We start from the raw sequence: 11,061 nt of genomic DNA, 5'->3' as shown, positions 1-11,061 counted from the left end.
GAATAATTTGTACTTGCATTACCTCTTGTAAGTGAGACCTTTTTCTCACATAACATTATGTAAGTATGTAGAGAGTATTGATTTAACTTATAGTATAGGAAAGAATATAAGTGGTTGGGTGAGGTGTTTGTACCGGAGGTTCTTGGACCTTGCTACTTATACAGACACCTCACTCAACCCTAACCCTGTATGACTCATACCTTCACCTCACTATATCCTATGACTCATAATTGTGAGTCATGTAAAATCCTTAGTTGACTCATTATGAGTCAACTGCACAACATACTTAAACCAATCATAATCCTTATAACAAATCATATGTGCTAAATGCATCACATGTGTGAAACTCGTGACTCATAAATATGAGTCACACAGAAAAGTCATAACATCATATGACTCACAACTGTAAGCTATCGTATAACAATAAACTCCTATGACTTGCAAGCACAAATGATGTGAAAATCTTTATTCCATCTCCTTAATCTCCCTTATTACAATCTGGTTTGTGATAGCAGTTTATCGTGATGTTTTATCACATACTCCTTTCTCTTCTTTTGACACTCCTGAGAAATGAATGGCTTCTTACAGGCCTTGTGTTGGGAATAACCTTTGTTTCCCAATACTTGATAAATTGTAGTTGCTGATACATGAAGTCCCGCTTCTTGACTAAGTATTTTCCAGTAAAGCTTTCTCCCTTCCCAGTTTTTGCGAAGCAGGTAGATCAAGCGCCAGATATCTTGCTGTATCAGAGCTAGTGGACGTCCAGAGCAAGTATGGTTGTGCTATGAGCATTGCGTTATTGACTACAAATTTACTGTTAGATAAGGAATACCAGTTCGATGTGAGACTTCTGCCTACAAAACACCAGTATCTAATAGAGTAAGGATTCTTACTCTTGTAGGAGTAGTCCATTCAACTCTTGGACCATTACGTGGTAGCGTGGAAGGCATTTGTTTAGAATGGTTTTTTATGGAAAAATCAGTTGTGATGGTCAGGTGTCAATGAATTTTGCAGATAGCCTCATACCAACATGACATGATACCAACGCTTCTCCAGTCAGTCAGATAGACAGACAGACTACATTAGACTACCGCGCTCTTAGGGCAAATGTAGTCTACTCTACAGCTCATGTCATACTTGGTCCAAAATAAATTAAAAAAAACGCCCCCTGAAACGCCAGCAATGCTCATCCCCATCCCACCCACCGGTTCCAGTTGTATGGTACGGTTAGTAGGGCAAAAGTTACCCTTCCTTCCCTCATCCCTACTCGCACTCTCCCTTCCTTCCATGCATGCATTCCGTACCACAAAAGGCACGAGTGAGGTGAGACAAGGTACAGTACTCGTACTCACTCGCCCGCGGTTACCGTAGGCTAACATTATCCGAGACGAAACGCGAACGGATTCGCTTGTGCTGGATCTTTGTCCAGTGGGATGGAGATACGTGCGAGGCTTGTACGAGTACGGTACCAGTAGAGTACGGTACGAGTACTATTGTGCCATCTGTGAATTGCTTCACGGTATAATAGTGCCAAGAGAAAGAAGATGGGAGATGGTGACTTTATCTGTACACATGTCGTACTATACTAAATTTATAGTACTGGCAATGCGGAGTGCTCTATAACCGACACTGTGCCTTCCTTTCTCTTCTGATATCTGTCTACTATGCATGTGCTCCTGGTTCCGCTCCCTCTCCGGCCCGGGAAGGGGGGAGGGAGGGACTTGAATCATGGTACCGGTATCTTATCCAATCCCGTCCACGGTATCTTTGGCTTGCGTGAAGCACTAGCATTCCATGTCTTTGCCATAAACAAGTGCTGTACTGCAAACTGCACTCGCGCGGCCGAGTTGGACACTTTGTATTGTATTGGAGCTCCAACTCGGCCCCACCAGTAGTCTATAATACCAACCAGCACAGTACTCCAGACAGCTGCTAGTATGGTAAGTAGAAACACGCGCAAGTAATTGGGAGAAGGGCCACAATCGCGAATCACAATCCCCTTCGATTAGACCAAGCCTGGTTTCGACGGATCAGGAGCCAAAAAAAGAGAACTAAAATAAAGACAACTTCAAGATTTCCAAATCACAAGCACCAAACCCGGCACCGCAGGAAATCCCAACCAAGAAAAGAAAAGAAAAAAGTCTTGGCAATTGAGTTACAGTAAAGTAAGTACTACTCCTTCCAATCCAGCCATACAGCATCATACCATAGCTCTCTCACCACCCCAATCAACCACCACCACCTTTTTATCACCCTTACTTTTACTCAACCTTCGCAACGAAAACGCAATGATCTCCGACACCCAACTAAACTCCATCGCAATCTTCCTTGGCACGCTCATGATGGGCCTGATAGTGCTGTACCACTTCCTAGCCGTGAACGCTAGCGACTCCACCGAGAAGGTCGGCAAGGGGGTCAAGAGTGTACATGCTGGACATGTTGGACGTGTAGGGATGAAATGGGAGAGGAGAGAGGATTGGGGAGGGAAGTGAGGTGAGTTTGGATTGTTCGGTTTGGTTGGGATAGAGCTGATGGTTGTTAATGTAGGGTTTTTCTTTACTGTAAACTTGGGATGGAAGGGGGAAGTGGACTTGCTGGACTAGACGCTTGTGTGTGTACTCTACGGGATTGTGTGGAGGAGGAGGGGGGATGTGCTGCTGAGGTTTCTATCAAATTTGTTGGGGTTTCTCTTCCTTTTCGTTACGGGTTTTGGACACCTTTGTCTTTCCGGGTATGATGGTGACACAAACACGAATACTGTTCTCGCTTTCTCAGGTACAAGAATACGGTAGAGTTTGATACCAAAAATTTTTTTCCTTACTTGCGGGTTGATATAATTACTCTTCATCTATTCGATTGATTTAAATTACTTGTAGCGTCTTGTGCTGGGGATGGAGAGCTATGCGATAAGCTCTCAGGAAACGCTACAGCACCGACTACCCGGCGAGCAAACTGACTAGCACAATCAATCCAATACGAATCCACGAAATAACTTTCGTATAGTACAGTGTATCACCGAGATAAACTCCATCCATCCGTCCATAAAGAAAGACCAAAAGCCAAGCAGAGATAAAAAAAACACCACAAAGTAGAGGGAGAGGGGGAAAGTCACATCATAACTCATGACGAATAATAATCTCAACATCACCATCGGTAAACGGATCATTAGCACCCCTCAGAACCACACCCCCAAGAGTCCTAATCTCGGCTTTCTTCGCCTCATCGCCAGCCCCCAGTTCCTGGGCTTTCTTCGGCACCTTCGTGGCCTTGTCTTCCCCGACCTTGGCCTTGTCTGTATGGTACTTCTCTATCTGGCCCGGTGTCATGATCTCACGGCACGAGATGCTGTTTGCGCGGTCCTCACGGGGAGGCAGGAACGCTACGTCGTTGCAGAGGCGAGGGGTGTAGACTACCATTAGGTAGCAGCATATGGAGACCTCCTTGATCCAGCCGATGCGGTCGGAACCTTGGGAGTTGCAATGGAACTATTTTTCGGACATAAATCAGTATCGCTTCCATCCATAAAGCCCGCCGACCCCTCTCAACACAAAACAATTTCAAAACCACCCTCCCCCCTCCAGCCCGAGCAGATACCGGACAATTGAACTAACCTGAACCTCGATTTTCCTCTCTTTCCCAGTGAGGTCACATGTGGTCCCTCCTCCAAGCTTCTGCACCAAGAACCTCAATTCTCCGGTAGCCTGCAACTCCGTGCCCTCGCCCTTTTGGCCTTTGGTGCGCTTCGCGGCTTCGGGGGAGACTTGTCCGAGGACGTATGATGGTGTAGCCGGGTCTTCGGCCGGCGGCCAGGTGTTCACGCCGTTCTGTGGTGGCTTCTGGTGGAATTGGCGGATTTCATGGTTGTGGCAGTATGAGTAGCTCCACCAACCGGACACCTGTTATGCCACCTCCATATTAACATACGAAAGTAGAGTGAGGGGGGAGGAGGAGGAGGGAGCGTACAAAATATAAACAATGTCCCTCAAGATCAGACAGTAGTTCCCACCCCCTTGTCGTCGCCCTGACGAGTTCCTTCTCTTCCGCTGCTTTGGATAGCTCCTTCTCCGTTGCATTCATGGGCGGTGCTGGTGTGACGATGGGCACCGAGCATAGGTACCGGCGTCCGTTTAGCCATAATGCTTCGTAAGTCTCTACTTCATGAGTTCCCTCCCCTTCTCCTTCCCCGTCCCTTGCTGCGTCCGGACCCGCATCCTCCCTAACTGTACCCGTAGCTCTCGGTTGGGGGTTCGAGGATATGGTCGGTGCCGACGAAAGTCTCTCTTCAGCTTCTTCCTCGAGGATAACGTCGTCGTAGAACTTAATCTCGTACTATATACCCAACTCAGCCCCTTAGTAGAAGAAGGGAAAAGGCGAAGAAAAAAAAACGCTGCGAGACAAATATGCGGATCAAAATACCTGTGGAAATGCCAATAAGTCGTCATGAACGCTAAACATTCCGTGAACCCCCGACCTCGCGACTATTTCCCCCATGAGGAGGATTAGAATCCCTAGTCGCGCCATGATTACTCAAGGGTGATTGATCGCTTCTCTTTCACGTTTGTCGTGTGGTGAAGAGGTAGAGGTGGATGGGGAGTGGATTGGTGTTTGTGGTTAAGAATATCGGTACTCGTATGATATTGTTCATGATTGAGCTTTTTTGGGGGGGGAAAGGGTTTCGGTTGATTGCCGGTTGTCAAGAGGCCAACTTTCATTTGGTTGCGCGCTTGCGGCGTTCACGCCACCCCTCTCCCCCGCGTTGCACGGATGGTCACTCGGTTGGGCAACTTGGGTTGTTTTTCTAGGTTCTTGGGAAAGGGAATTGGTTTTTTTTTCGGTATTCTCTGCCATTCTATTACAGTATGATACCTTTGTATGCTTTGATTATTTAGAAAATATGGGGGGTTCACACCATGATTGAGGGAGAGTACGACAGAGCGTGGCCTTCCACCGAGGGACTTGGGCTGTCAGTAGGAACTTCATGTCGGACTTGGACTAATTACTGAGGTTCGTAGTGCTGCCACGGTCTGGAGGTGACACAAACCAGGTTACTTTTCTGGGCTCTTCAAACGTAAATTATTGTCCGCTTGGGATTGAAGTATTTGGGGATCGTCGCACTTAGATCGTCGACCGCGGCATAATCTGCACTTTCATTATTCCACGAGCCTTACCGGTACTTCCTGATTGCCTGGGTAACACCATAGCCGAGAGTAGGAATTTGATCCTTCAAGCTAGCCCACAGAGAATGGGGGGTCCGGGGATGCGCATATCTTATATGCCGGTGGGCCCAACCTATATTATCCTGATGTCTTTTTCTTACCGGGTACCCGCAGAGCTATAAGCACTCGTACAGTCGATAGGCAATACGGGAGGGCACAAACGCCGTCTGGATCACCGCGACCCTCCCCCTCCGCATGGTCAATGCTGGCATGGTACAGATCATCATTAGGCTAACCTCTCGCGACTAACTTAGAGGCAAGGTTGGTTTGCACTTTGTTGTGGCCGCCGCTATCGCCCACTAACTTAACTTATAGCATAATTTAAATACCGGTATGGCACTGCGCATTCGCTATTTAGAACTTGTGACCTGTGAGAGATGAGGCAACAGTGCAGTCATACAAAGGCGGATCAAGGCTGATAGCCGCCTAGGGATTATGTGAGTGATTATATACTCTTCTAGTAGTATTTACTGTATTCAAACTTGGTGTGCGCAGTGCTTGGTTTGGGTTTTCATAAACTCTTTTTATTTTTTGAGCTTCAATTAGATCACACAATGTTACTCGAAATATTGAATATTTCGTCAATCTTGTAGGGACCTCGGGGTGAATTGATCCCTGTTTTGAAAGGATTATATGGGTGCAGCCCAATAGAGAAGCGATGTCTATCATACCTGGCAGAGTGGTAGAAACCTATTAGCATCACGGTTAATGGCAGGGCCGCATACTGATGGATTGCGGGGGAGCAGATTGGGTGCCGAGTGAGATATGTCAACCAAGGCAGTGGCTTAGGCCTGAAGAGGTGAGACTTGTCATAGAGCGGTGCTACTTTCGCTTCCGCCTCGGATTTCCACTAGACTACTGCTCGAGTAACAATATGGCTATGCATCATTCATCATACTTAGACTTACTGTTGAGGTCCTGAATCTTCGCGAGTGACTACTGATGTCCTGGTGTGTCACATGACGAGGAAACACGTTACTACTCACTTATGATAACAATACACTTTGGTTGTCATGAAAGGAAACCGACACAAATTATTTATTTATTTTTTGCTCCCCCGCCTTCCAGCGTGGAGATGGTGTGCGGGCATAATCTATATTTTCACTGACGACCAGAGCGCAAACGAGAATAATGAGTCAAACCAAGTTCGGACTTCCGCTGCTCCTAAGGCCACGATTTTTACTCTCTCCGAGATACCCCTCCCTACGAGTGCTGGTATCAATGGCAGGGGCTCGCGCTCGCTCTCCATCCCCGGGGGGCAAACTCCATCAGAAGCGCAGACGACTCATCCCGAACCCTTTCACCGCCACATCCTCTCCCCCACCAACAAACGCCTCAAAAAGATACAGCACAATGGCAACCCCCACTATTCCTATCACCCCGCGTACGCTAACCCTCTCGCCTGAGGAAGCCACCGTCCGCAAACTCTTTGTTGACGTCGCGCAAGAAATCGATAAGGACAAGCCCAAGGATGACCGCCTGGTTTTACGCTTCACCGGCGGCTGGGTCCGCGACAAGCTCCTAGGTACCCGAAGCGTGGACATTGACGTGGGGGTAAACAATATGAGTGGGTACGATTTCGCAACTCGGCTGTCCGAGTACATGAATGCAAACAGAGACGAGCCCAGCTCTAAACCGTGCAGGGTGAGCAAGATCGAGAGCAACCCCGAGAAGTCCAAGCATCTGGAGACTGCTACTGCAAAGGTTCTAGGATTGGATATCGACTTTGTCAATCTGAGGAGTGAGACGTATTCTGGAGATAGTCGGATCCCACATATGGTTTGTTCCACTCTACCTTCCACTGTTTCATGGGGGGGACGTTGACCTGATGGCCTTAGGAATTCGGAACCCCAGAAAAAGATGCCCTCCGCCGCGACTGCACTATCAATGCCCTCTTTTACAACCTGCACACTGAACAGGTGGAGGACTTCACAGGCCTCGGCCTGCAGGACTTGACCGCCCGCCTAATCCGCACCCCTCTACCCCCGAGAGAAACCTTCACCGATGACCCCCTCCGCGTCCTCCGCTTAATCCGCTTTTCCTCACGACTCGGCTTTACTATAGTTCCTGAAGTCAAAGCCGCCATGAAACTCCCGGAAATCAAGGCATGTAACCTCTCCTCCCCCCAGACACAGATTATCACTCACACCAACTGACCACCTCCCCCCTATTTCGCAGTCTGCCCTCAAAGCCAAAATCTCCCGCGAGCGCGTCGGCATTGAGATTGAAAAAATGTTCAAAGGCTGCAATCCCCATGCCTCCCTGAGCCTAATCCACGAGCTGGACCTCTACAACGAGATATTCGCCCCACCGATCCAAGACCTCCCCGTCCTCCCAGTGCAAGATATGAAGATAGCCGCCGATATTGTGCGCCGCCGACTCTTCGAACACGCCCATTCGCGCCCGCGCATTTCCAAGCTCTTGATGACTACTCCCGAAAGGTACCTTGCGTGGCTAATCGCCGCCGCGAGCCCCTGGAAAAACCAACCTGTGTTCCCAGCCGACAAGAAGAAAGCGCCCGCCGCCGCCACAGCCATAAAAGAAGGTTTAAAGTGTCCCAACCACGTCAGCGGGACAATAGCGAAAGCATTCACAAACCGGAGGGCCATCCAGAACATGGTCACCAACGTGGAGCACTGGGGCAGGAGCAAAACGGGCATGGAAATGCACGCTTTGGGTGCCGACTGGAAGAATCAGGTTGGCGCTTGCTTGATGTTCGAACTCATGGACTCGGAGGAGAAGAATGCTAGCGATGATGAGGTGGAGGGAGTAATGGATAAATACGAAACCTTTCTAAAAACCATTGCGGAGAGGGACCTGGAGGAGGCTTATACTATTAAGAGTTTGTTGAATGTACCACCCCCCCTCCCCTCCCCCCTTCCCGCAAAAGCGGAACAGTAACTAATAGCAGGGGTGACCAGGGCCAAGACATAGCAGCAGAATACGCCCTCCTCCCAGGACCTTGGATGGCGCCTACCATTAAGGCATCCCTCCAACACCAACTCGATAATCCACATAAACCCAAGGATGAGCTACTGCAGTGGGTTCGCGAGAACCGGCAGGTGCTGTTGGATGGGCTGGAGTATGTCGGTGTTGGCGAGGGGAAGAGGAAGAAAAGGTGACGAGATACATAGGAGGAAATGAGAAGTGTAATGCTATGTCGTGTTTTTCTGTTATGTACAATAGAATTCAGGGTTCATTACTACTACCAGCAGTGGTAGGGTAGTAGTAGGAAGTCGAAATTAAGCCAGCGGTAGGCGGCTTCTTCAAAAAACCCCATATCCATCAATCCGCCAATCCGCCAGTCCATCCGCTATATCACACGAGGGTAGAGTAGGGTAGAATAGAATATTAGAAAGAAAAAAAGAAAGAAAGCAAAAACAATGCCAGTCCACGGAAATAGTAGAGTACAGAAAATAGCATTCACCACCACCAACACCTTCAAATTGCCAATTCCGCTTTTTTTTCTCTATTTTTCTCGAGATTTCAGCAAGAAAGGAAAAAAACTCCTCCCTTCCACACATGGAGAAGACAAAAAAGAGACCCCCCCCACCGACGGGGGCGAAAGGGAAATATATATAATATATCAAAACACCCCAGCTTCCAGTACATGAAAACCTCCACACTACATCAAACAACCACACTGACTTTTAACCCCTTTTGATCTCTCTCACGATTCCACCTATAAATTAACCAAGGACGCCCAAAGTGAATCCAATATTATGAGACAAACAGACGAGAGAACTAAACGGATAATTTATCTATCTTTTCTCTCCCGGTTGTGGGGAAAAAAAGAGAGAAATCTAGAAAGGAACAGATGGAGTGGTTGGCCCGGTGCCTGATAGCGCTGCTTTTTCTTGAATTGCCTGGATGGCTTCCGTGGCGGATTCGATGGATACGGAGAAGCCGAGTTTTGCCTGATTCTGTTTTTATTGGTTATTGGTTAGATACGCGAAAAGAAGGACTCTATGTAGGATATGTACCTTAAAGTGATCCACATCACCAACGAATGTTAGGGTGACAGCCGGTGCAACTCTCTTTTCCAGCATGCAGGCCAATTTTCCTTGAGTATCCACCTGAGCTCTAAAAGTCGACATTCTAAAGTCGTATTTAGCACCCAAGGTGGTGACACCCTCCTTCTTCATGCTACCACCCATCATGCCGCCTCCCCCGTCCCTGGCCATTCCTCCGGCAAGTGTAAGCTGGCAGTCCACTCCCGCTTCCACCCGCTCCGCGATCCTGCGCCAGTACGTCGCCTGCAGCGCTCCGCCGGCTTGCAATTGTGCCGAGGCAATCCAATCCTTGGTAGCGTATCGGGCAACGTACGATAGGGCTGTTTCCGGTCCAAGAGAGGCCGCAGAACGCTGCCAGACAGATTCTACGCCGAGGGCGAGGTTGGGGGTGATGGACTGGAGATACGAGCCGATAAAGATACCCGTGAGGGTACCTTCCAGTAGCGAAGGGTTGAAAGCCTTGATGCCGGCGGAGAAGTCTGAGCCTGAGTAGTCCGTATCCATCGTGAAAACAGACTGGGAGGGTTGACTTGGAGGTGCCAATTGAATATTGAATTTGCTGGTGAGTTCGGGTAACCAGCGGTAATTGAAACGGCCTGCCAATTGACCTTCATTGTCGAGGTTGGCTTGAAGGAATGCCTATTTTGGGTTAGCAAATGTGAAAAACCTTTATCATTCCCATTCTCCCACCACCGAAGTTCCTCAAAAGGAAAAAGTTTTTTTCCTTCTTCATTTCCCAACGAAGAGCGAACAACGAACCCACGATTCAAGCAAAACATAATCCAAACATTGCAAAATATTGGTAAAAGGACCGAATCAAACGAACCTTATTGGTCCCAAAGATAGCGGCAAAAGTGTAGGGTGGGATCCCCTGAGCGCCCATGGCAAATGCATGCGAAGTCTGGAATATAGGATCCATGGAGAAACTTTTTGAAAAGTCCGCCCTCATCCCCGTAAACGCGTAATTATTGAGAAAAACATCTTTCTGGACCTCGCGGGAGACATTCTCGACAGTGCCCGGGTTTCCCAGGCCCAGGGTCGCCCGACGCTCATAGAATGAATGGGAGAGCGACGATAACAGAGAAGTGATCGGGTTCTCCGTCAAGAAGGATGGGACTGGTTTCCCGCCCATGAGGATTGGTGCCGTAGCCGTAGGCATTGATATGATAGCTGCGGCTGCTACGGCGGGGAAGGATGGAGGGTGAGGTGGGTAGGTGGATGAGTGTGGTGGGGTGGGGTGGTGGGGGAGGGGTGGGAGAATTGGATTCAAGACAAGATAAGAACTCTAGAGAAAAAGGGAATGTGTGTATGGAGCGGTTTACGGTGGGGGGGTAGAGAGCAATAGAGGTAGGGATTAAAAGGTTAGTGGGGGAGAAAGTTCGCTGAGATGGTAACTTCTGGCGGAGGTTTCAATAAAGTCGGGAACAGAAAGGAACCGTGGCGCGCCGAGGCTCCCTCGACGTAGCTTGGCATCCAAATTATTTTTCTTAGAATTTTTTTTTTTTTTTTACCCGTACCCTACTAGTATCGTATGCTATGATATGATACGATGTGATACAGTTTCTGCCTGCCCTACTCGAGTACCTGAGGTTGCCAACTTTTTCCTTTTCCCTTCACCCCTCCACAGTCTGTAGAGTTCAAAAGGTATGCGCATGTCTAGGAACGTGAGTGGCGTCAGTTAAATGCCAAGGGAGTGGCTGGTGAGCACAAAGCTCCTGATACTCGTAGTCTACGGTAGTTGAGGCTCTTCTTTCATCCCATCTTCCTCCACCCACAATGTGTTGGGTCCGTCAAATTAACATGTGCCAAAAAAGTAGAAACCAGAAAATCTC

The 11,061-nt window shown here is 48.5% G+C and overlaps 4 protein-coding genes; 2 read left to right on the top strand and 2 right to left on the bottom strand.

Annotated features, from left to right (window-relative positions):
• The first annotated feature begins 2,206 nt into the window (after positions 1 to 2,206).
• GSTUM_00001577001 (uncharacterized protein) lies at positions 2,207 to 2,820 on the top strand. XM_002835681.2 has 2 exons: positions 2,207 to 2,493; positions 2,548 to 2,820. The coding sequence occupies exons 1-2, from the start codon at positions 2,459 to 2,461 to the stop codon at positions 2,735 to 2,737; spliced, it is 225 nt and encodes a 74-aa protein (XP_002835727.1). The 5' UTR covers positions 2,207 to 2,458; the 3' UTR covers positions 2,738 to 2,820.
• A 149-nt stretch (positions 2,821 to 2,969) lies between these two features.
• On the bottom strand, positions 2,970 to 4,608 carry GSTUM_00001576001 (uncharacterized protein). XM_002835680.2 has 4 exons: positions 4,417 to 4,608; positions 3,964 to 4,329; positions 3,612 to 3,896; positions 2,970 to 3,485 (listed from the first exon to the last, which is right to left on the bottom strand). The coding sequence occupies exons 1-4, from the start codon at positions 4,519 to 4,521 to the stop codon at positions 3,114 to 3,116; spliced, it is 1,128 nt and encodes a 375-aa protein (XP_002835726.1). The 5' UTR covers positions 4,522 to 4,608; the 3' UTR covers positions 2,970 to 3,113.
• Positions 4,609 to 6,569: 1,961 nt separating this feature from the next.
• On the top strand, positions 6,570 to 8,338 carry GSTUM_00001575001 (uncharacterized protein; the record flags this gene model as incomplete). Its single annotated transcript, XM_002835679.1, has 4 exons — positions 6,570 to 6,995; positions 7,055 to 7,325; positions 7,408 to 8,069; positions 8,138 to 8,338. 4 exons carry the CDS (start codon positions 6,570 to 6,572, stop codon positions 8,336 to 8,338), a joined length of 1,560 nt encoding a protein of 519 aa, XP_002835725.1.
• Positions 8,339 to 8,786: 448 nt separating this feature from the next.
• Positions 8,787 to 10,704, bottom strand: GSTUM_00001574001 (uncharacterized protein). XM_002835678.2 has 3 exons: positions 10,056 to 10,704; positions 9,200 to 9,868; positions 8,787 to 9,139 (listed from the first exon to the last, which is right to left on the bottom strand). Exons 1-3 carry the CDS (start codon positions 10,386 to 10,388, stop codon positions 9,020 to 9,022), a joined length of 1,122 nt encoding a protein of 373 aa, XP_002835724.1. The 5' UTR covers positions 10,389 to 10,704; the 3' UTR covers positions 8,787 to 9,019.
• Positions 10,705 to 11,061: the final 357 nt, after the last annotated feature.

This window comes from Tuber melanosporum (genome assembly GCF_000151645.1).
Source record: "Tuber melanosporum whole genome shotgun sequence assembly, scaffold_113, strain Mel28".
Classification (NCBI taxonomy): Eukaryota; Fungi; Ascomycota; class Pezizomycetes; order Pezizales; family Tuberaceae; genus Tuber; species Tuber melanosporum.
The sequence above is the reverse complement of the archived record's forward strand: the minus strand, read 5'-3'. Positions and strand labels throughout refer to the sequence as shown.